The sequence below is a fragment of the Protopterus annectens genome, chromosome 14.part0 (assembly GCF_019279795.1).
Source record: "Protopterus annectens isolate FY-2018-M chromosome 14.part0, PAN1.0, whole genome shotgun sequence".
NCBI lineage: Eukaryota > Metazoa > Chordata > Ceratodontiformes > Protopteridae > Protopterus > Protopterus annectens.
In genome coordinates, this window is record NC_056748.1 from 51163077 (window position 1) to 51188435 (window position 25359).

General features: G+C 43.7%; 1 protein-coding gene across 1 annotated transcript in view; it reads left to right on the forward strand.

Moving 5' to 3' along the window:
• Positions 1–25359, forward strand: part of DLG5 (discs large MAGUK scaffold protein 5) — a 3463687-nt gene that overhangs the window by 1665529 nt on the left and 1772799 nt on the right. The window contains exon 16 of the mRNA XM_044055764.1: positions 19560–19652. Within this exon, the coding sequence (XP_043911699.1) occupies positions 19560–19652 (93 nt within the window). The remainder of the gene's footprint in view (positions 1–19559; positions 19653–25359) is intronic.

Consider the following 25359-nt stretch of genomic DNA (forward strand, 5'->3'; position numbering starts at 1 on the left):
AGTCTTTCTTGCCATGCGGTGCCCGAAGCAGAAGCAGTTCGCAAGTGCCGGTTGGCTAACTCCTGAAATTTTTGTTTTCAAGTTTGTGACCCGAAGTCTTCAAAAAAGATAAGTACCCCGTTGGGGGTCCTTTTTCTTGCTCTAACCGATGTCAGTAAAAGTCAACAATTGTCTTACGTGTGGAAAGCAAATACCTCATAGAGATTTTCATTCTTACTGCATCCCCTGTTTAGGCCCAGACCATGACGTCCCTTTGTGCCTTGTTCATCGCCCGAACTATTTGTCGTTGGGCTATTTCTGCAGCCAGTTACTTTCGTACTCAATCTGTGTTCTCTGAAATGGCTTTGTTAAGCCATCTGACTACCGATCTTCCGAAAAAACGTACGGATAAAGACAGAGACAGACCGCATAGGTCCAAAACTGCTGACGACGCTTCTGTTAAGCTAGTCGCCAGTCCACCGGTACTCGGTGAAGTGCTTTCACAGCTCCTGATACCCACTACTTCAGATTCGCAGGCCTCTACTGAAACCCATTCGGAGTCCAGTATGCCGTGAGATGCTTCGACTATGGAACCTGCGGATGTCTCTACCTTGAATGAGTCCGGAGCCGCTGTGCAGGCACCGGCTTCTGACGGTGTATTCAGGCCTACAGACATTCATATTAAACCGACGCCATTGTTTTCATCCAGGCCAAAAACTCGCACTACGCCTAGAAAACTGAGGACCAAACTGCTGGCTTAGGCCCATATGCCTCAAAACCAAATGCTTAGAATGGCTGAAGACCTTATTACCTTAATTAGGGGAAGCCACCCTTCCCCCTCCAAGAGACCTAGAACTGATTTTCTTTCTGATTCTTCTGATCAGGAATCTGATATTTCTGCTCCTTCTTATTACCAGGATTTGCCCTTATCTACTTATGAGGATTCTGATGTAGAGGATTCCATTCTCTCTGCTTCCCCTCCAGAAGATTTTTCTTTCGGTGAAACCTTGCATACTCTTGGAAAGCCAGGATTATTCTGAGTCCAAAAAGAGACTTAGGGAATTCTTACTCCTACTTCAACACAGCCCTTTAGCTATCCCTCCTGATGTCCTTCAAGGATGCATCTGCAGTCCTTACAAACGGGTTGTCCTGTCGTCAGGCAGCCCTTCGGTCGGCCGGATTCCAAAGTCTGGGTCTGGCCTCGGCTGGTGTCGCACTTCACCCGACGTCATAGCGGCAGTTCTTCGGGTATAAAGGCATCAGCCGACGCCATTTTCCTCCGTCTTTCTTGCCGCGTGGCGCCCGAAGCAGAAGCTGTTCGCAAGTGCCACTCGGTCAGAACCAGAGATTACTACTACAAGTACCGAAGACTTCTAAAAAGCTAAGTACCTCGTTGGGGACTCTTTCTTGCCTCAGCCGATGTCAGAAAAAGTGAATAACTGTTTAAATTGTGGGAAACAAATACCTCATAAAGATTTCCAGTCTTACTGCTTACCTTGCTCAGGCCCAGACCTCGACGTAGCAGCTTGTCTAGCCTGTGCTTCTTTCAACCGACGAACGCTTAGACGTCGGTCTGAATTTGCTGAAGAGTTTTCGCTCGCTTTTGCTTACATTATGCCGTCGGATACTCCGACTACGCAAATTTCTAAAAAACGCAAGGAAAAGGACCGACACTCGCGGTCTACGGTTTCGGCCGAAACCGCGGTTAAGCCAACCGCGAGTGTCTCGGTTTCGGCTGAAACCGAGTCCACGGTTCTTCCTTCGGCCGAAAGCTTGCCACTTACCGAGGCCTCATCCAGCTTGGCTGAATCTGCTACTGAAATCCCACCTGCTCCTGCAGGTTCACAGGATTTATCAGATACTATCCCTTTGGATATTCCTACCCCTGCACGTGGAGCTGCTAGGCCTCGTGCATCCATGTCGATTAAGGCCTTTGCCAGGGCTAAAGCAGCAAAAACTACCAAAACTGTGCCTGCTAAGACCCCCTCTCACAGGCCCAGTTCTAGTTCACAAATGCTTAGTCTAGCAGAGGATCTCATTTCTTTGATCCGGGGATCCCAACCACATCCAGACAGGGCCTCTCACCCACCTCCAGAGAAGAGGACTAGAGTAGAGCCCCCTGAGCCAGTTTCTTCAGATGGCTCCTCTGATGAATCAGATAATTCAGACCCTCCAGAGGGCCCTTTTTCTCCTTATGAGGACTCTGATGCAGAAGAGTCCATTCCTTCTGCCTCTCCGCCTGAGGAATTTTCTTTTGGGGAAACCTTGCATGCTATGAGGGAACAATTTCAATGGCAGGGCCAGGATTTTTCAGACTCTAGGAAAAGGCTTAGAACCTTTTTGCATTTGCCACAGCATAGGCCTTTAGCCATTCCTCCAGTACTTACTGTTGTGGATGATGCTTTTAATGATGCTTGTACTGCTCCTGATTCTCTTCCTCCGGCCCCTGCTAAGCCCGATAGGTACTACAGGGTTCCGGACACACATTATCATTTGTATAAGGCCCCTTTTGCAGATCCCGAAACTATCTCCCAGGGACCCAAGGCTGTAGCAGCTACCTCTACCAAAAAACCCCTCCCCTCTGAAAGGGAATCTAGGGCCTTAGAGAGATGGGGTAAAAAAGTTTACACTTCTGCTACTCTTTCAGCTAGGGCTTTGAACTGTCAATTCCACATGATTCAGTATCAGGAATTTATGTTAGCCCAGTTAACTAAAAAACTGTCCTCGGATGAACCATTAGACAAAAAATCTGTACAGGAAATGGTACATAACATTCAGCAGGTCAGTAATCATTCCTTAAAATGCGGCTATGATGCACTGGAGGCTTCCTTTAGATCAGCCATGACTGGCACAGTGATCAGAAGACATGCATGGTTAAAAGAGCAGTCCTTACCAGACCATGTTAAATCAAAGGTCCTAGATGCTCCCATGGATAAGCTCAATTTGTTTGGCTCCCCTGCACAGCAGGTGCTGAAGAAGGTGGAAGAGAAAGCAAAATCTGTCCAGACAGTCAAGGATTTCTTGCAGGTCCAGCCTCCAAGGTTTAGCAGGAACTGGCCTTCCAAGAATTGGTCCTTTCCAGACACCTCCAGAGCTCCGAGAGGCAGGAATAGATGCTCAAGAGGCAGGGGTCAATCCAGAGGTGCCTACAGGGGACGTCAGTGGCAGGCTAACAACCAGCAAGGTACAGCCACAGATCCAGCCACCACCACCACTTCCACAGGACAATCACAGTGACTTGGCTCTGGCACCGCCTACCAGGGAACAACTAGAGGCACCCTTAGGCGGAAAGCTAGCCTTATTTTCAGTAAACTGGCATTACATCACAGGAGACAAATGGATTTTACAGACAATAGACCAAGGTTACAGGTTTCACTTCCATACTCTACCAAGGAAGAGAGGAATGCCAAACCTACCTCCAAATCAGAAGACAGAAGCTCTAGAACAAATAACTCACTTACTAAGGATGAGAGCTGTAGAAAGGGTACCATCTATGGAACAAGGGCAAGGATTTTACTCCAGACTTTTCCTGGTACCAAGGAAAGAAAAACAATGGAGGCCTATTCTCGACCTGTCCGCTTTAAACACATACCTCATTGTTCCAAAATTCAAAATGCTGACCCTACAGCAGCTTCTTACCATGCTGGGCAAGGAGTCTTGGCTGGTAACTCTAGATCTCAAGGAGGCATACCTGCACGTCCCCATACGACCAAATTGCAGAAGATACCTCAGATTTCTTGCAGGATCAGAGCATTATCAATTCTCAGCATTGCCCTTTGGCTTATCTACTGCGCCCAGAGTATTCACGAAATGCCTGGCATCAGTAATTGCTCATTGCAGGCTTCAGGGAATTCAAATTTACCCTTACCTGGACGACTGCCTGTTACAAGTGGACAACAAAAACAAATTAACAAAAGATTTGCAAAGGGTCATTCATCTACTACAAGCCCTGGGATACACAGTCAATATAAAAAAGTCAAGGCTGATACCATCCCAAAGGATAACCTTCTTGGGTGCAGATCTGGACACATCAAAACAAATGGTATTCCTGACAGTAGAAAAACAGGAGCAACTCCCTTTCTACTTCATGGCATTAACAAAGCAGAACCAGCTAACAGCAAGAAAAGTCCTGCAAGCTCTCGGTTACATGGCATCCTGCATAATATTGATTCCACATGCCAGACTACATATGAGAAAGTTACAGTGGTACCTAAGGAATTTATGGTCTCAGCACAAGCACAGCCTAGAAACCCAAATTCCAATAATTCCATGCCTGAAGCAAGAATTCCAATGGTGGGCTCAGGCCTGTCAAACAAACAAGGGACTGCCCTTCCACAGCACTCAACCAAGCCAGACCATCACAACAGACGCTTCAGACCTCGGTTGGGGCACACATGCTGGACAAGTGCATACAAGGCTTATGGACTCAAGACCAGCTGCACCTACACATAAATCAAAAGGAAATGCTGGCAGTAAAACTGGCAATTCAGGCATTCAGACCATTTCTTCGACAGGGTCAACTGCTGATAAGGACGGACAACACCACAGTTATGTGGTACATCAACAAACAGGGAGGCACACATTCATACCCTCTATGCCGGATGGCAGTGGACCTCTGGAATGTGGCACTGAGCTTCAACATTCAGTTACAAGCAATTTTTGTGCCAGGAAAAGAAAATATACTAGCAGACATCCTAAGCAGAACTGCCACGGATGCCCACGAGTGGATGCTGCATCCGGACATCTTCAAAACCATTACAAGGAAATGGGGACTACCAGAAATAGACTTATTTGCATCCCCACACAATTACCAACTGAAAAAATTCTGCACAAGGACATACCACCCACTTGCCTTGAAAGTGGACTCCCTATCTTACAGTTGGAAAAACCTGACAGCATATGCATTCCCACCTCTTCCTTTGATGGACAAGGTGCTGTTGAAGATCAAAGAAGACCGTCCAAGGATCATCCTGATAGCTCCAGACTGGCCAAGGCAACATTGGTACCCATTACTGAGGAGTATGTCTCGGGAACAAATATGGCCTCTGCCCTTAGTTCCCTTGCTGTTAACACAGAACAACTTCAAAACCCTGCATCCAAACCTGAAAACACTACAGCTGGCTGCCTGGAACATTGCATAAGACCAAATAACCCAGATTTATCTCAAAGGGTTAAAGACATTATCTTGGAGGCTCGCAGACCCTCAACAAGAAAAAATTATTCAGCAAAATGGAAAGGATATCTCATTTGGAGTACAGCAAAATGAGAGAATGTGTCACTGGTAAACATAGCTAACATCCTGGAATACTTGGCAGAGCTCTTCCACAATGGCCTGTCCTATTCTTCCATTAAGATTCATGCATCAGCCATTTCAGCAGAATACAACTTGGATCCTCCAGTCTTCTCACATCCTCTGCTCAGGCAGTTTCTGAGAGGAATTAAAAATGTAAAACCACCTAGGAAGCCACCATTGCCAGCATGGGACTTGAACTTTGTGCTAGAAAAATTGACACTACCTCCTTTCGAACCAGCAGCAACAGCAGAATTACAATACTTATCATGGAAAACTGCTTTCCTGCTTGCAATCACTTCAGCAAGAAGGGTATCTGAGCTACAGGCATTAATGGCAGTACAGCCCTTCCTGATCTTCCTTCAAGATAGAGTGTCCATGAGAACTAATCCTACTTTTATGCCAAAGGTGGTCTCCAGGGTATCTTTAAATCAAGCTGTCCACCTACCTACATTCTTCCCCAACCCACAGAACAGGGGAGAAAGACTGTTGCATACCTTGGATGTACATAGACAATTACGTTACTACCTGGACAGGACCAAGAGCAACAGAAAAACTGACCAGCTACTGGTAGCATATGCAACAGGAATGGAAGGAAAAGCAATTTCAAAACAGACAATCTCTAAGTGGATAGGAAATTGCATTAGATTTTGTTACTCCTACCATGGGAAGAAAACTCCAGAAAACATCAGGCCTCACTCTCCAAGGGCTACAGCCACTACCACAGCTTTTTTACGAGGAGTGGCTACCAAAGACATTTTAGAGGCTGCTACTTGGAGCTCCGTGCATACATTTGCCAAGCATTATAATTTACCTTTATACTCCAGATCCCGAGCAGGTTTTGCCACTGCTGTTTTGCAAGGGATCTTAACTACACCATAATCTTATTTCTCCTCCTCCCCAGTTTGGCTATGGTATTCTACCCATTTGTAAGGACTGCAGATGCATCCTTGAAGGACATAGTACAGTTTTGTACCTACCATAAATGTAGATGTCCGATAGGCATGCATCTGCAGTCAGGATTACCCACCCTCCTTCCCCTCTGTGGTACTCCTAGGGTATTTGCCCATCTTGTAGCTAGCTGGGGGAATCTGTTATGGTGTATTTGTTTGTATATATGTACATACATGCTTATTTTTTGTTTGCTCTCTACTATTTGGAACCATTTGCATTTATCCAAATTTAGCCTTTCTAGAGGGCACCTGGCATCTGGGGCAAGAAACACTGAGGAAAATGGCGTCGGCTGATGCCTTTATACCCGAAGAACTGCCGCTGTGACGTCGGGTGAAGTGCGACACCAGCCGAGGCCAGACCCAGACTTTGGAATCCAGCCGACCGAAGGGCTGCCTGACGACAGGACAACCCGTTTGTAAGGACTGCAGATGCATGCCTATCGGACATCTACATTTATGGTAGGTACAAAACTGTACTTTCTGGACATTGTAGATGATGCTTTCTTGGAATCCAGGCTTACCCCAGACATTTTTCCTCCAGCTCCAATAAAACCTGACAGGTACTACAGAGTACTTGACTCTCACAAGTTCCTCTTCAAGAATCCTACTGCGAATCCAGAGACCATTTCCCAAGGACCAAAATGCATTAAGGCTACTGCAGCCAAAAATCCTACCCTTTCTGATAGGGATTCGAGAGCCTTGGACAGATGGGGTAAGAATGTATACACTTTTGCTACTTTGGCCATTAGGGCTTTAAATTGCCAGTTTCATATGTTAAAGTATCAGCAGCATATTATGGGACTACTTAGACAGAAAATTATGTTAGTTCCTGACTGTGCTGAACACAAAGAGTTGCAAGATTTAATGCATTCTGCAGAACAAGTTGGTAAACATACCATGCAATGTGGTTTTGACGCTTTAGAAGCATCTTGCAGGGCTGCTGTCACTGGGTCTGTACTTAGAAGGCATGCTTGGCTTAAGGAGCAAAACTTGCCAGATCATGTTAAAGCTAAATTACTGGATGCTCCCTTAAACCAAGAGCGCCTTTTTGGCAACAAAGCAGAAGAAGTCCTCAAAAGGATGGAGGAAAAAGTTAAATCTGTGCAAACTGTTAAAGATTTCCTACAAGTACAGCCTGCCAGATTCAGTAGGCATTGGCCTTCAAAGAACAATGTAATGACTGCAACAGTGAAACACGAAGAACATCTGGTCCTTTCCAGTCCCTTCCAGGCCTTCTCAGTCCAAACTCAGGAACAGCAGACCTCCTAGGTTACAGTCTTAGACTACGTACAGATCTAAGCAGTGGGGGGTTCCCACTTCCAAAGCAGGGAGCAGTAAGCCACCCCCCTTACGGAAAAATGGCACAATGACTTAACCTTAAACCTTCCAAGTCCTGCTCAACTACATGCTCCCTTAGGAGGAAAGCTCTCCTGCATGCAAAAAACTGGGAACTCATTACCCAGGACAAATGGGTTTTGAACATAGTTTCCCAAGGATACAGATTCCACTTCCACACACTATCAACTCCAAATGGTTGGCCAGACCTACCCCCAAATCAGTGGGCGGAAGCCCAACAGCAGGTTCTCTCTCTTCTCAGTATTAGGGCTATTCACCCTGTCCCATCAGAACAAAGGGGACAAGGTTTTTATTCAAGACTTTTTCTGGTACCCAGAAAAGACAACTCCTGGCATCCTATCCTGGACCTCTCTATTCTCAACACCTTTCTGGTGGTTCCAAAATTCAAAATGCTAACTCTTCAACAACTTCTTTCTATGCTAGCCAAGGATGCCTGGCTGGAAACCCTAGACTTAAAGGAAGCTTACCTGCACATCCTAATAAGAGGATCCTGCAGACAATACCTATGTTTCAGGGCGTGCTCCATGCACTTTCAGTTCTCTGCACTTCCCTTTGGCTTATCTACTGTGTCCAGGGTGTTCACAAAGTGTCTAGCTCCAGCCATTGCATTTTGCAGGCAGAGAAATATTCAAATTTACCCATACATGGACGATTGTCTGATTCAGGCAGAGGACTTGCTATTACAACACCTGGCATTTGTAAAGAAACTTCTAACCTCACTGGGCTATACCAGCAACAAAAATAAATCTCACCTAGTACCCTGCCAACAGGTTGTATTCCTGGGAGCAAGCTTGAACACAACTTCCCAGATGGCATTCCTCACTCCGGATAAACAAGTTTATTTGACAACCTACTTCAAACTATTGGCCACAAAACCCCAGCTATCTGCAAGGAAAATACTGCAAGCTCTGGGGTTCATGGCCTCTTGCTTTCTACTAATTCCATATGCAAGACTGCATATGAGGAAACTCCAATGGTATTTAAAAAGCCTATGGTGTCAACATTCTCAGGACCTGGAAACAATGATTTCTATCATTCCTTGTATAAAGACAGAGTTCCTCTGGTGGGCAGAGGCCTGCTACCACAACAAGGGACTCCCTTTCACTCTACTCCCTGCCGCCCATACCCTAACAACAGATGCATCAGACTATGCATGGGGGGCTCACATGGCAGGGCAGTGCATTCAGGGCAAATGGAACCCGAGACAGATGCACCTGCATATCAATCAAAAAGAAATGGTAGCTGTACAGAATGCTCTAACAGCCTTCAAAGACCGTATTCTTCCAGGACAACTATTGGTAAAGACAGACAACACCACAGTTATGTGGTACATAAACAAGCAGGGGGGAACCCACTCGTACCCTCTCTGCAGACTAACCATGGCTCTGTGGGACACAGCCTTGAGCTACCAAGTACACCTACAAGCACAATTCCTGCCATGCAAACTAAATTCACTGGCAGACGACTTAAGCAGAAATCTCATGGACCCACTCAAATGGAAGCTAGAACCCAAACTATTCAACCTCTTGAGGAACAAATGGGGGATTCCAGAGGTAGACCTGTTTGCCTCCCCTCAGACCTACCAGTTGAACAAATTCTGCACAAGAACTCCCCACAGTCAAGCTTGGAAAGTGGATGCCCTGTCCTCTACCTGGGAAATCCTCTCTGTGTATGCCTTTCCACCTCTCCCTCTCCTCTCGAAGGTTCTACTAAAGATCAAACAGGACAAGCCAAGGACAATACTGATTGCACCAGACTGGCCACGCCAGCACTGTTACCCCCTCTTGTGCAGTATGGCACTGCTATAACCATGACACCTGCCTCAGACCCCTTCCCTGCTGTCCCAGCAGGCGGGCCAGATTCTGCACCCTCAGCTTCAAACCCTGAGCCTTGCAGCCTGACTAATTCCTTGAGCTCTCCTCTAGCATCCCTCAGTAAGCAGGTGCTGGATGTCATTCTGGTGGCAAGGACGCCTAGTACTAGAAAATCCTATGCTGAAAAGTGGAAAATATACTGTTCCTGGAGTCAGGCTCAGGGGATGGACACAACGATGCCCAGCTTACCTCATATTCTACAGTACTTAACAGAAATGCTCCACAAGGGCCTATCCTTCTCGTCAACTAAAATTCATGCATCTGCCATTTCAGCAACATTGTAGTACTGAGCCACCCCTCTTCTCTCACCCCTTGCTAAAGTAATTCCTTAGAGGGGCCAAAAATTTAAGAACACCCAGGAGAGCTCCCACTCCAGCCTGGGACCTTAACTTTGTATTGGAAAAGCTCACTCTTCCCCCCTTTGAGCCAGCTGCTACAGCAGAGTTGAAATTCCTTTCTTGGAAAACAGCCTTCCTTCTAGCCATCACTTCAGCAAGAAGAGTGTCTGAATTACAGGCCTTCATGGCAGTGGAACCCTTCATTATCTTACATGCGGACAAAGTTTCCCTCAGGACTAATCCATCCTTTATGCCCAAGGTGGTGTCTGCTGTGGCCCTAAATCAGTCCATTCATTTGCCTACTTTTTTCCCTAATCCACAAAACAAAGGGGAATGAGTACTGTACTCTGTGGATGTGCACAGACAACTTAGATTCTATTTGGACAGGACTAAGCCTATCAGAAAATCTGAAGAGCTGCTAGTTAGCTTTGCTGCAGGGGCAGAGGGGAAGGCCATTTCAAAGCAAACCATTTCCAAATGGATAGCCCATTGCAGTCATTTCTGCTACAAGCACCATGGAAAACCTACCCCACAGGGGATGAGATCACATTCCACCAGGGCTGCATCTACCTCTGTGGCATTTCTCAGAGGAGTCCCTACCAGGGACATCCTAGAAGCTGCTACCTGGTGCTCTGTACATACCTTCACCAAGCATTACCGCATGCCTATCTTTTCTAAATCCAGAGCTGGATTTGGTACTGCAGTCTTGCAGGGCTTAATAGCTGGCCGTAATGCTCTTTAACGTTCTCCTCCCTTCCTTAGCTTTGGGAATCAACCCAAATGTGATGACTGCAATAGTGAAACACGAAGAACATAGTACAGTTGTGTACATTTACCATAAATGTAGATGTTCGAGTGTATTCACTGTTGCAGTCCTGGTTACCCTCTCTCCAGCCCCCTGTTCTCTCGCTTTACCTTTCCTTCTTGTTGGTATATTTATTTTTTCTTGTGTATTTGCTTTTTGATGGGGGTTTACCATACCATTTAATTGCTTCCTATTGTGGGGGCACCTGACGTCAGGGGCAAGAAAAACTGATGTAATGGCGTTGGCTGCATGTTTATACCCCTGACGACCTGACGTCAAGGAAGAAGCGACAGCATCTGATGCAGGAATCCGAAGACTCTGGTATTCAGGCCGGCTGAGGGCTACCTGCAGGCAGATAACCCAAATGTGATGACTGCAGCAGTGAATACACTCGAACATCTACATTTATGGTACGTGTACACAACTGTACTTTATGTATACTGCGACAGTGAAACACTCGAACATCTACATTTATGATTAGTGTACACAACTGTAATTTTACTTTCCACCAATATGGTGTGTGTAACCTTATGGCTTTCTATTTGCAAAATACTTTTCAGAATTGTTGAGCAGCTTTGGGTCACATAGCCTACATGACATTTTTTAATTCCACTGCTTCTTTATTATCTACAGAACTGCTTTGCATCCAAAATGAAGCTAGAAGGCATTTAGCTAGAAAATCTTGCTTGACAAAATTGAAAATATTTTCTTAATGGGTCCTTTTTTAAAGGTCTTACTATGCCCTCACAAAAAACAGTCATGGCCAGGGTCCTGCCTGTTTCAAAGAGCTGCTGTTTTTTTTTTTTTTTTTTTTATTAGCTAGCCTGTCATCTCTAGTCAGATATTTTGGGACTGATCATCACAACTGTGCTAGTGATTCTCTTCTGTAGCTTTATTATAGTTTCCTGCAGCTGTGGTGTGATTACTGTAATACAGTTACTTGTTAAAGTAGCATTGTGGGGCAGTGGTAGCTGATGCCAGAAGAGCAGTAGGGTGATACAGATATTACCTTCTGGCAGGACTACCATCAGTGCCTGAAATCTAGGTCACGCGTTGATGGCAGCCGGAATGTACATATTATCATTATGGTTTACTATCAAAATGTGGAAAATCAAAACAGTTTTCCACTTTTTTGATCAAATTCATATTCTGAATTTGGTAATACAGAATTACCAAAATGCCGGACGTGGTAACCACGGAGTTGACATTCGAACACCATAAGTTCCAGTGTTGAAAGTCAATGTTTTTGCAGAGAGGAAAACCCCTTCCACTCCCCAAACCACCTGCATATTATATATTCCAACGCCGAGATCACTGTACAGTGAGGAAAAGGGTAAATTTCCCTATCAGAACGTTGATCCCATATTAGCGAATGCACTGTACCATTCACTAATGTGGTTTCAAACATTTCCGGATCGGCATTACAGAAACTGGAAAACACACATTTGACCATCCCAGTTTCATGTAAGTGCAGATGTTCTTCGTGTTTCACTGTTGCAGTCATTACACTTTGGTTATCCTGCTAGCAGGCTACCCTCAGCCGGCCTGAATTCCAAAGTCTAGGTCCGGTGTTGGTTGCTGTCGCCTCTTCCCTGACGTCAGTGCGCCAGGGGTATAAAAGATGCAGCCGACACCATTTTCTTCAGTTTTTCTTGCCGTGCGGTGCCCAAAGCATAAGCAGTTTGCAAGTGCCAGTCGTCCAACTCCTGAGATTTTCGTGTTCGAATTTCAGATCCGAAGTCTTCATAAAAATCTAAGTACCCCGTTGGGGAAACTTTTTTCTTGCTCCAGACCGATGTCAGAAAAAGTTTATAATTGTATTTCTTGTGGGAAGCAAATACCTCATAAGGACTTTCATTCTTACTGTATTCCTTGCCTAGGCCCTGACCACAACGTTGCTAGTTGTTGTTTTTTTGCTAGATTTAACCAACGCACTATTAAGCGTCGGTACGATTTTGCATTACACTATTTTGGCAGAAGATTTAATTATACCATGTTGTCGGATAGCCATCCAACTACCGGAATTCACAAGAAACGCAAAGAAAAAGAAAAGGACAAGCATCCGAGGTCCAAAACCAACGACAAGGATTCTTCTAAGACAGTCGCTGGTTCGCCGGTTCTCAGTGAGGCGCCTTTGCAGCCCCTGATGCCCGTTACGTTAGACCTGCAGGCCACTACCGACTCCCACGTGGAGTCGCCTAGGCCGCTGGAAGGTCAAGATATTGGACCTTTGGAGACTATTCCCTCAGAAGGGTCCGGAGCCGCTGAGCAGGTATCAGCTTCTGAGGTTTTTTTTCAGACCAACTCAATTATACATTAAAATGACTTCAGCTTCAAAGGCAAAGACTAAAGCACCCTTAAAGACAAAGAAACAACTACAACAGCCTCATGGACAGGCCTCCATGCCCAAAAAACAGATGCTCAAAATGGCCGAAGACTTAATTACTTTGATTAGGGGTTCCCATCCCCCACCTGATAAAAGGCCTAGGCAAGAGACAGAATATGAATCTTCAGATCAGGTTTCCATTTAATCTGATTCCTCTTCTGATCAGGAATACTCTCTTCCTCTCTGTGAGGATTCTGATGCTGAAGAACCTATCCCTTCACTCTCCTCCTGAGGATTACTCTTTTGGGGAAACCTTGCATACTATGAGGGAGCACTTCCACTGGGAGAGCCAAGATTTTTCAGAATCTAAGAAAAGGCTCAGAGACTTCCTTTTACTACCACAACACAGGCCCCTAGCTATTCCACCTGTGTTAGACTTTGTTGATGATGTATTTTCAGAGTCCAGTCTGACCTCTGACTCCTTACCTCCAGCTTCTGTTAAGCCAGACAGGTACTACAGGGTCCCTGACTCTCATAAATTCCTTTTCAAAAACCCCGCTGCTGACCCAGAAACCATCTCTCAGGGTCCCAAAGGGGTCAAGGCTTCCGCTGCAAAAAACCCTACCCCCGCTGACAGGGATTCTAGGGCGTTGGACAGATGTGGAAAAAGATTTACACTTCTGCCACCTTGACTATAAGGGCTTTAAATTGTCAGTTTCATATGCTCAAATATCAACAATATATTATGACACTGCTTAAACAGAAAATGTTGACAAATTCTGAATGTGCAGAAAACAAAGAAATGCAGGATTTATTGCATGCAGCTGAACAAGTTGGAAAGCATACTTTGCAATGTGGTTTTGATTCTTTGGAGGCCTCCTGCAGAGCCGCTGTTATGGGTTCTGTCATCAGGAGGCATGCTTGGTTAAAGGAACAAAGTCTGCCAGATCATGTCAAAGCAAAATTATTAGATGCCCCATTACAGCATGATACTTTGTTAGGTGTTAAAGCAGAAGAGTTGTTAAAGAAAATGGAGGACAAAGCTAAATCTATGTAAACGGTTAAAGATTTCTTACAGGTTCAGCCTCCAAGATTTAACAGACACTGGCCTACAAAGAATTAGTCCTTTCCAGTGTCGAACAGACCACAAAGGGACAGATACAGACGCCCAAGAGGCAGATCCCAGCCCCAAGGTTCGTACAGGTGTAAACAATGGGGTGCTTCTACCACCAAAAGTGGAGAAGACAAATCACAACCATAAAGGAAACTGTCGCAATGACTTCCCCCTGCCTGCGCCAAGCACTTATCTTCTGGCAGCACCTTTAGGGGGACAACTAGCACTTTTTTCTCAGAATTGGCACATAACCCAGGACAAATGGGTCCTAGACATAGTGTCACAAGGCTACAAGTTTCACTTCCATACCCTGCCAAGGACACACATTTGGCCAGACCTGCCAAAACATCAATGGGCAGAGGCACAAAGGCAAGTCTCATCCCTCATGGACATGAGGGCCATTCAACAAGTACCAGAGCAATAGCAGGGACAAGGATTTTATTCAAGACTGTTCTTGGTACCAAGAAAGGACAAGACCTGGAGACCAATACTGGACCTATCTATTCTAAACACATTTCTGGATATACCAAAATTCAAAATGTTGACTCTGCAGCAACTTCTGCCCATGATGGGCAAGAAGGCTTGGCTGGTGACTTTTGACCTAAAAGAGGCATACCTGCATGTCCCAATCAGACAAACATGCAGAAGATACCTCAGATTCAAAGCTGGCTCAATGTACTACCAATTCTCTGCACTGCCCTTTGGCATATCTACTGCGCCCAGGGTCTTCACAAAGTGCCTGGCACCAGTAATTGCATTCTGCAGACAAAGAGGAATACAGATATATCCTTACTTGGACGACTGCCTCATTCAAGCAGAGAACAAGGACATTCTACTACAGCATCTGCGTTTGTAAAGAGATTTCTAACAGGCCTAGGGTACACAGTCAAAGAAAAGAAATCAAAACTAGTACCCTTTCAAGAGATAATATTCCTGGATGCAAGCTTAAATACAACTGCCCAGATGACTTATCTCACGCCAGACAAACAAAGGCAACTGACTACCTATTTCAACCTGTTGGCAGCAAAGGCCCAGTTATCTGCAAGAAAAATTCTGCAGGCTTTGGGCTTCATGGCATCCTGCATTCTACTAATTCCATATGCCAGACTGCATATGAGGAAACTTCAGTGGTACCTAAAAAGTGTTTGGACTCAACATTGCCACAGCCTGGAAACAATAATTTCCCTCATTCCCTGCCTGCAACAGGAGTTTTGTTGGTGGGTGAAGGCTTGTCACCAGAACAAGGGACAGCCATTCACTTTACCCCCAGCCAGGTAGACATTAACAACGGATGCATCAGATTATGCCTGGGGGGCCCACATGGCAGGAAGATGTATTCAAGGCACATGGTCCGCAAACCAAATGCATCTACATATCAATCAAAAAGAGATGTTAGCTGTTCAGAATGCCCTGACAATCTTCAAGGACCTACTTCACCCGGGACAACTACTGATAAAGACAGACAACACCATGGTCATATGGTATATAAACAAGCAGGGAGGCACTCATTCTTACCCCCTTTGCAGGCTAGCCATGACTCTGTGGGACACAGCATAGACTTACCAAGTACATCTGCAGGCACAGTTCCTGTCAGGAAAGATAAATACTCTGGCAGACGAACTAAGCAGAAACCTCATGGATCCCCACGAGTGGAAATTGGATCCACAAATCTTCAGCATGATAACAAGGAAATGGGGATGCCTGGATATAGATCTATTTGCCTCTCCTTACAACTATCAACTAAAAAGATTCTGCACAAGGACTTATCACAGACAAGCATGGAAAGTGGACTCCCTCTCTTTCAGCTGGAAAAGCTTAGCAGTATATGCCTTCCTTCCACTGCCTCTCCTCCCCAAGGTACTCCTAAAGGTCAGACAAGAGAAGCCAAAGATGATACTGATTGCCCCAGACTGGTCCCGCCAGCACTGGTACCCAATCCTAAGTAACTTGTCTCAATGCCCGGCTTGGACCTTGCCTCATATACCTCATCTACTATCCCAAAAAAGCAATCAGATCCTGCACAGCCAATTAAAGACCTTAAATCTGGCAGCATGGCGGATAATGTAGTGATACAAAATGTGCCTCTCACTAAAGCTATAATGGATGTCATTTTGGAGGCCAGAAGGCCTAGTACCAGAAAATTTTACGCTGGAAAATGGAAGAGATTCTGTGCTTGGAACCAGGCACAAGGAATTTACACAGCTGTACCAAATATTCCTAGGATTTTGCAATACTTAACTGAGATGCTGGACAAAGGTCTATCTTTTTCATCAATTAAAATTCATGCCTCTGCAGTTTCAGCTCATTACAATACAGAGCCACCAATCTTTTCTCATCCCATGTTAAGGCAGTACCTCAGAGGAGCCATAAACTTAAGGCCTCCAAGGAGATCACCAATACGTGCATGGGACCTCAATTATGTTTTGGAAAAACTCACCCTGCCTCCTTTTAAGCCAGCCGCTACAGATGATATAAAGTTTTTATCTTGGAAAACAGCTCTGCTCCTAGAATAACCTCTGCAAGACGAGTCTCAGAGCTACACACACTCATGGCTGTGGAACCTTTTATCATTTTTTATCCAGACAGGGTTTCTCTGAGGACAAACCTGACATTTATGCCTAAAGTAGTGTCCAGTGTGGCCCTTAACCAAACTATTCATCTGCCCACTTTTTATCCAAACCCACAGAGTAAGGGGGAGAGAATTCTGCATTCTTTGGACATACACAGACAGCTACGCTTTTACTTGAACAGAACCAAAGCTTTCAGAAAGACAGAGTAACTACTAGTGGCATATGCTGCAGCATCACAAGGAAAGGCTATCTTAGAGCAGACTATTTCAAAGTGGATAGGCCACTGCATTCGTTTCTGTTATTCACAACATGGCAAGCCAGTGCCTAAGGGCATTAGGCCACATTCAACCAGAGCAGCAGCCACTTCAGCAGCCTTTCTCAGGGGAGTACCAACCAAAGACATTTTAGAGGCTGCTATTTGGAGTTCCGTACACACCTTTAGAAAGCACTGTCATTTACCACTCTACTCAAAATCCAGGGCAGGCTTTGCCACTGCAGTTCTGCAGGGCCTCATAGCCGCTCCTAATGCTATTTAGGTCCAGCCTTCCAACCTTATCTTTAGGATTCATCCCAAGTGATGACTGCAACAGTGAAACACGAAGAACATAGTACAGTTGCGTACACTTACCATAAATGTAGATGTTCGAGTGTATTCACTGTTGCAGTCCAGGTTACCCACCCACCATCCCCCATATCTTTGCTGCATCTTATCTGCTCTTCTCTAACCTCTACAACCTGTGTGGTGTATTTGCTTGTAGATGAAGGTATTATATATATTTTGGTGCATGCATGTTTTATTGGCATATTTTTAGCCTACCCTTTGGGGGCACCTGACATTTGGGGCAAGAAAAACTGAATAAAATAGTGTCGGTTGCATCTTTTATACCCCTGGTGCACTGACGTCAGGGAAGAGGCGACAGCAACCGATGCCAGACCTAGACTTTGGAATTCAGGCCGACTGAGGGTAGCCTGCCAGCAGGATAACCCAAGTGTAATGACTGCAACAGTGAATACACTCGAACATCTACATTTATGGTAAGTGTACACAACTGTACTTTCCATATTTTGATAGTAAACCTATTATTGTTATTTTTATTGATGATGATTATATTGATTTTAATAATAATAATAATAATAATCTGTGTTAGAAATTTCTTCCTCAGTAATGTGCTTTGTGATTATGAGGTGTTATGAGTTACCTAACAATGCTCTCTCTAATGTGGTATGTGACTAGTTACCTAATGGTACTGTCTCTAGTGTGCTTTGTGATGAATTACCTCATGGTACTCTCTCTAATGTGCTTTGTAACAAGCTATCTAATGGTGCTCTGCCTAATTTGCTGTGTGACAAGTTACTTCACAGTACTCTCTCTAATGTGCTTTATGACAAGCTACTTCACAGTACTCTCTCTAATGTGCTTTATGACAAGCTACTTCACAGTACTCTCTCTAATGTGCTTTGTGACAAGTTACTTCACAGTACTCTCTCTAATGTGCTTTGTGACAAGCTACTTCACAGTACTCTCTCTAATGTGCTTTGTGACAAGTTACTTCACAGTACTCTCTCTAATGTGCTTTGTGACAAGTTACTTCACAGTACTCTCTCTAATGTGCTTTGTGACAAGTTACTTCACAGTACTCTCTCTAATGTGCTTTATGACAAGCTACTTCACAGTACTCTCTCTAATGTGCTTTGTGACAAGTTACTTCAAAGTACTCTCTCTAATGTGCTTTGTGACAAGTTACTTCACAGTACTCTGTCTAATGTGCTTTGTGACAAGTTACTTCACAGTACTCTCTCTAATGTGCTTTGTGACAAGTTACTTCACAGTACTCTCTCTAATGTGCTTTGTGACAAGTTACTTCACAGTACTCTCTCTAATGTGCTTTGTGACAAGTTACTTCACAGTACTCTCTCTAATGTGCTTTATGACAAGTTACTTCACAGTACTCTCTCTAATGTGCTTTGTGACAAGTTACTTCACAGTACTCTCTCTAATGTGCTTTGTGACAAGCTACTTCACAGTACTCTCTCTAATGTGCTTTGTGACAAGTTACTTCACAGTACTCTCTCTAATGTGCTTTGTGACAAGTTACTTCACAGTACTCTCTCTAATGTGCTTTGTGACAAGCTCCTTCACAGTACTCTCTCTAATGTGCTTTGTGACAAGTTACTTCACAGTACTCTCTCTAATGTGCTTTATGACAAGCTACTTCACAGTACTCTCTCTAATGTGCTTTGTGACAAGCTACTTCACAGTACTCTCTCTAATGTGCTTTGTGACAAGTTACTTCACAGTACTCTCTCTAATGTGCTTTATGACAAGCTACTTCACAGTACTCTCTCTAATGTGCTTTGTGACAAGCTACTTCACAGTACTCTCTCTAATGTGCTTTGTGACAAGCTACTTCACAGTACTCTCTCTAATGTGCTTTGTGACAAGTTACTTCAAAGTACTCTCTCTAATGTGCTTTGTGACAAGCTACTTCACAGTACTCTGTCTAATGTGCTTTGTAACATGTTGCCTCACGGTACTCTCTCTAATGTGCTTTGTGACTAGTTACCTAATGGTACTTTCTCTAATGCTGTCACTGTTGCTCTTCAAGAGTCACAAGTCACAATTCAGACAGTAATTTGAATACCAGTGATCATAATTTAATCAAAGGATGAACTAGGTGGAGTTGCAGAAATCTTGAGATGGGGTTTTAGGTGGCAGTTCTGTTTCAGAGCTTTTGTATTTTGTTGCTGAATGAACAGAGAAATGAAATATAATTCTCTGTTTTTGTTTCCGTTTTGCAAAATCCAGCAGTTTTAAGTGTCTTTATTTTGGTAGTATAGAGCAGAGCATGAAGTTTTTTTTTTGCAGTAGTGAAATTGAAGCAGCAGTAGATTATCATATTTGTTTAACCGTGAGTTCCTGGAGCAGTTATTGTGGATGTTTTTTTCTTGTTTAGATAAATGGAATTGCACTGGATAACAAATCTCTGACTGAAAGTGAGGCCTTACTGCGTAGCTGTAGGGAATCCCTTAATCTTTCACTGATGAAGGTAAGATGCTCTCTGTCTCTCTCTCTCTCTTTTCATTCTGTTCCATAACAGTTTGCATTGTGGGAGTTATCATTAAATGTTCATTTGAAGTGCCCTCTAAAAAATGTCAGATTTGTGTGAAATAAATATTTCCTTGGTTGAAATGTGACAATACCACAGGGAGTAGTTTCCCCCATTGCTTAAATTACAAATATATCTGACTTTGGGCTTTTAGTTTACCACTGGAAAAAAACGTTTGTTTTATTTTGTTAATCAGGATTTTTATCGGAGGATATGACTACTAAGCAGAATACTTGGGCACTTGTGGACTTTGGTGTTAGAGCTGCCAAGCTGATGATGGTGACTCAGGTAATCTAGAATTGGTTAGCATCCTAGATGCTGGAGGTGCCGGAGGAAAGGGTTGGGACTTACTCTCCCATCCTTTTGGGGAGGGAAGTGGACTGGACCACTGCAATACTGCCATCTACTGTCTGGTGAGGTGTACTGCTTTCAGAGTATGTGTGAAGAATGGGCATTTGGCAATACCTAGCTTTGTTTGCTTGGTAGCCTTCTCCATGCCACATGCTGGAGCATGTGTGCACACAAATGAGGGTGTAGCAGGTATGTGCATCTGTGGGCATGCTCATCAGTAGCCAGTAGTGAGGTCACTGCTGGAAAAAAGAGAATCCCTCATGGATGACTGGAAGATGCCTGTACTGTGATTGTTTATTAATTTATTTATTGTTCGATTGAAATTTGTTTACTGGGAAAGTTCAGCTGGGTTTAAAAAGCCCATTTTCAGCAGACGCCTGTTAAGAAGCTCCACAGTAATATAAACACATAGAACATTCAGCAGTACAAGCATACAAAAAGGTCATAATAATGCAAACATATTGTGGAGTATAGTCACTTCACAATAAGGATTTCAATAATACCACAGCAAAGTTTATTCAGGAATACACAATATGGTAGTGGTATGTACAGTTTATTGTGCTGCTCAGAAGGAGAGGGTAAATAGAAGAAAGAACAACAACAAGGGAAGGTTGAATCAAAAAAGAAGGTAAACACCGTGGTAAGGAAGTAGTTGTATGAGTTACGCGCTTAACATGGTGTGAAAATTTTACCCAGGAGAGGAACAGAAGCACAGCTAGGACTTGGGTGAGATTTCCTTTAGCTTATGTTTACCTTAGTTGTTTAACTAACTGTGTGACTCCGAGAAAGTGACGTAACCAGATACCTCTCCCAGGTTGAGTGTGAAAAAGGCCCATGAAGGTCACTGCTCTACTGCAGAAAGTTATTATAGATAAATAAGTAAATGTTTGAGAGAGTGTTGTTTCTTGGTAGCCCTGATGGGTAATGGAAAGGTATTCCAGATTTTGGCAATAGAGTAGGACTAGAGGCATATAGCAGAGGGTTTATTGATTTGTAAATGCAGATGAGTTGCTTATCAGAGAGGAGAGGTCTGTTTGAGAGGTAACTTTGCTAAATGTTTTTGAGTGCTGAGCAAGCTAAGGGTTTACGAATCACATCACATGCTACAGACAGTTGCAGGTAAGTGATAAGAAAGGGAAGTTCAAGCCATTTTAGGGTATGGAGTGCTGAACAGTGCTGTGAATTACGTTTTGCATCAGTGGTGAATTAACAACTTTGTTATAGCACACCTTAAGTTTGTTTTATTTAGGTGTGAAGGTTGATGACAATGTGGGCACCATACAGAAGTGACTGGAGTAAGTATTTTATGGTGAGGGTGTTTTTTGCTGTTGTAGTAAGGAAATGTTTATGTCTATGTAGCATACTTAGTCTATGGCAAATTTTTTGATAGTATGCTGAACATGCAAATCAGATTTGAGATATTCATCTGTTATCATCCTTAGAAGTTTTGTGTGGAGGATTACTACAATTTCCGTGATGTTACATTAAAAAAGTTTGAAGTTGTATTTGTTGTATTTAAGTGATTTGGTGGGGTAGTTTTTTTTAAGTGTTGAGGAGAAGTTGGGCATTGTTTAGCCTGGTCTTGACTGAAGAAAAAACTTCTTGCATAATATTTTGGATTTGGTTGATATTATTGAAGTGTTTATAAGATGTTCTTCGTGTTTCACTGTTGCAGTCATCACATTTGGGTTATCCCTGCCAGGGTAGCCTTCAGTCGGCCCGAATACCAGAAGCTTAGTATTTCTGCATCGGTTGCTGTCGCTCCAGGACTGACGTCAGGTCGTCAGTGGTATAAAAACAGGCAGCCAACACCATTACATCAGTCTTTCTTGCCGAGTAGCCCGAAGCAGAAGCAGTTTACACAAGTGCCGGTTGGCCACTATTTTCATTTCCGAATTGAAATTGAAGTTGAAGTCTTCTAAAGCTAAGTATCCCGTTGGGGATCCTTTTTTCTTGCTCTAACCAATGTCAGAAAAAGTTAACAATTGTCTCGCCTGTGGAAAGCAAGTACCACACCGAGACTTTCATTCCTACTCTTCACTTGTTTAGGCCCAGACCACGACGTCCCTCGCTGTCGCTTTTGTGCTTGGTTCAGTGCCAGAACTATACTTCGTTGGGCCCTTATTGTAGCTAGATATTTTTGCTCTCAGTCCTCGACTTCCGATATGACTTCGGAAAGCCATCCCACAGCTAATCAATTGCTAGTCAGCTTCGCTGCAGGAGCAGAGGGCAAAGCCATTTCCAAACAGTTTCCAAATGGATAGCACATTGCATCCATTTCTGCTACAAACAGCACGGAAAACCTTCCTCCAAGGGAGTCGGGGCACATTCCACCAGAGCAACCTCCACCTCTGCAGCTTTCCTCAGAGGGGTCCCCACCAGGGGCATCCTGGAGGCTGCAACATGGACTTCTGTTGATACCTTCACCAAGCATTACCACCTGCCTGTCTTCTCCAAATCCAGGGCAGGCTTTGCCACTGCAGTCTTGAGAGCATCCTAGCCATCCCCCAGTCTTCTTGACTGCCTCCACCCTTTTCTTCAGCTTTGGGAATCAACCCAAATGTGATGACTGGATCAGTGAAACATGAAGAACATAGTACAATTTTGTACACTTACCATAAATGTAGATGTTCGAGTGTATTCACTGTTGCAATCCTGGTTTCCCTCCCTCCATTCCCCTTGTCTCTGTTTCTCTCTCTCTCTCTCTCCTTACAAGGAATTTTTGGTATTTACTTTCTACTGGTGGTGTACTTCCACCATAACCTAGTTCCTTATTGGGAGCTCCTGACAGGGCAGGAAGAGCTGATGTAATGACGTCAGCTGCCTGTTTTTATACCACTGATGACCTGACGTCAGTCCTGGAGTGACAGCAACTGACGCAGAAATACTAAGCCTCTGGTATTCGGGCTGACTGAGGGCTACCCTGGCAGGGATAACCCAAATGTGATGACTGCAACAGTGAATACACTCGAATATCTGCATTTATGGTAAGTGTACACAACAGTACTTTGTGAGTCAGCAGTGTATCGTGTGAGAGAAGCTTCACCAGAAAAGGTATGAAGTTTTATAAATACATTTAATAGGAAAGATCCAAGAATAGAGCCTTGTAGGATGCTGGTAGAGTTTCAAAGTGGGGGAGAGAGCAGTTTGCCATTTTACAGACTGCTGTCTGTTGGACAAATCGCTATCAAACCAGTTGAGTATAGAGGGTGATAGACTGATGCAAGCAGTTATAGAAGTATATAGGGTGGGAAACAGTGTCAAAGTCCTTGGAGAGGTCAAGGAATAGAGCTGAGACTAGTTTTCTCTTGATGTGTTTATTGTGTCTGTAAAAGCAAATAAACTGAGGTTGTACTATGGATTGGCAGGAAGCCATGTGGGGTGGGACTTAGGAGGTCATTATGGATGAGGAGATGGAGAAGTTGTTTGTGAAATAATTTATTTATTATTTTGTAGAATGAGGAGAGAATGGCACTGCATCAGAAGTTAGAAACATTTAAGGGATTCCCACCCTTATGGAGCAGGTTAATATATGCTATTTTCCAGGGTAGCGGAACACAAGATTCCATTATGAATATGTTGACTAGGATACTCACAGGATAGGCAATAGACTCTGCAACTTGTTTAAGGTATTCTGAGGCAAGATTATGTTTGTTTTTGCCTGTGTTGACTTGTTTTATGGCTTGATTACAAAGTGTCTGTATGTTTGTTTTATACTTCCATTGCTTCCATGCTTTGTCTCTGTCCTTCATCTGATTCTTTGACATTTTGAAAGCCATGAGCAATGGTTAGTTTTTACTTTTTATATAAAATGGGGCTAAGCTATTGAAGGTGTTTAAAAACAAGGTGTTAAAGTGGTGGACAGCTTTGTCTAAAAGGAGTGTTTTTAGCTGGGACCAGGTTGTGACTTACAAAGTGTTATTAAAAGCCATTTGGCCATAATGGGATAGGTCTCAAGTTATTTTGAGAACATTTTTTTCTTGTCTTGTAAGAAATATTTCTTTGTGTGTAGGCAGGAAGGTGATCACTGAGTGCGTTTGAGTGTATGTTTGGGTTCTTAACCAGTTGAGAGAATCCATATAGGTTTATGCTATGGGATGTAAAATCTGAAGTTAGGTCCAGCAAGTTAATGTTTACGTCGTCAAGAACAATGGTTTTGTTAGGGAATGTTAAAAAGCCAAGACAGTACATCTTTGTGTAATGATATCTTGTTGCCTGGGGGTTATGTAAAATACGATAATGCAGATGTTTTTCTCTTGTTTAAGTTTAGGAAGGATATCTGTGTGGTTTGGTATATTGGCTGACAGTATGGGAGTTTGAGTGTCAGAGGGCTATCCCCTTCTCCTTTCTTTTTTGTTAACTCAAGTAATTTTACAACCTGGGGAAGAATTTCTGAGTCTTTTTTGTTGAGTTTAAACCAAGTTTCTGTAATGGTCAGTATATCCGTAGTGTGTTGTAAAGTCCAGGCATGAAGTTTGCGGAGTTTGTTACATAGCCTTTTATGTTTACTATGATGAGGCTTAATTTTCTGGAATGGGACTTAGGGTTAGGAGGGGTGGAGTACTGATGTTGGAGGAGATGGGTGTAGATATTGTGTGGAAAGCTGTAGAGATGAGGTGGTGTGGGTGTAGCAAGGGAGGTGGCTTGGATTTGGGTGGAGAGGTTGGAGGGAAGATATGGGTGGAGTGGGAGGGAGAACGTGGGTTTCTGTGGATGTTGCCATATAGGGAGATGATTAAGGCATGCAAGCAAAAATAGATGTAATTGCTTATAGTGAATTTCTGAATTCTTTGGTTGAAGGTTGGAGATGAAGTATTTTATCTCTGTGTTGGAAGTGGGAGGTGGTGTTATAAATTTCTGGGGAAATATTGTGTTAGCTTTCTTCTGTGGTTTGGTAGTATCAAGGGTTGATAGTAGGTGAGCATTGGTTAGGTAATAGTGCAGTGTGGTAGGAAATGATATGCATAAGGAGTAGGGTGAAGGTGGTAAGGAGAGCAGGAATTAGCATTGTTAAGGATTGGAAAGGGGCTGGATAGCAAGAGTGGTTTGAGAAAGATATGAAGGGGATGGATGGAGGGTGATAGATATGAGGAAGAGTTTGGAAATGTCTTCAGTTGATAACATAAGAGTTAGAATGATTTGGGAGAAGAAAGGTAGGTTAATATAGGAGATGAGAACATAGGAAGTATAGGAGAGGGCTGTAGTATAGTGTGTAATAAGTTTAATGTGTATGAATAAAGGATAAGTATTGAGTAAGGAAAATGTGATGGAAATTAGAGTAAGTAGTGATGAAAGG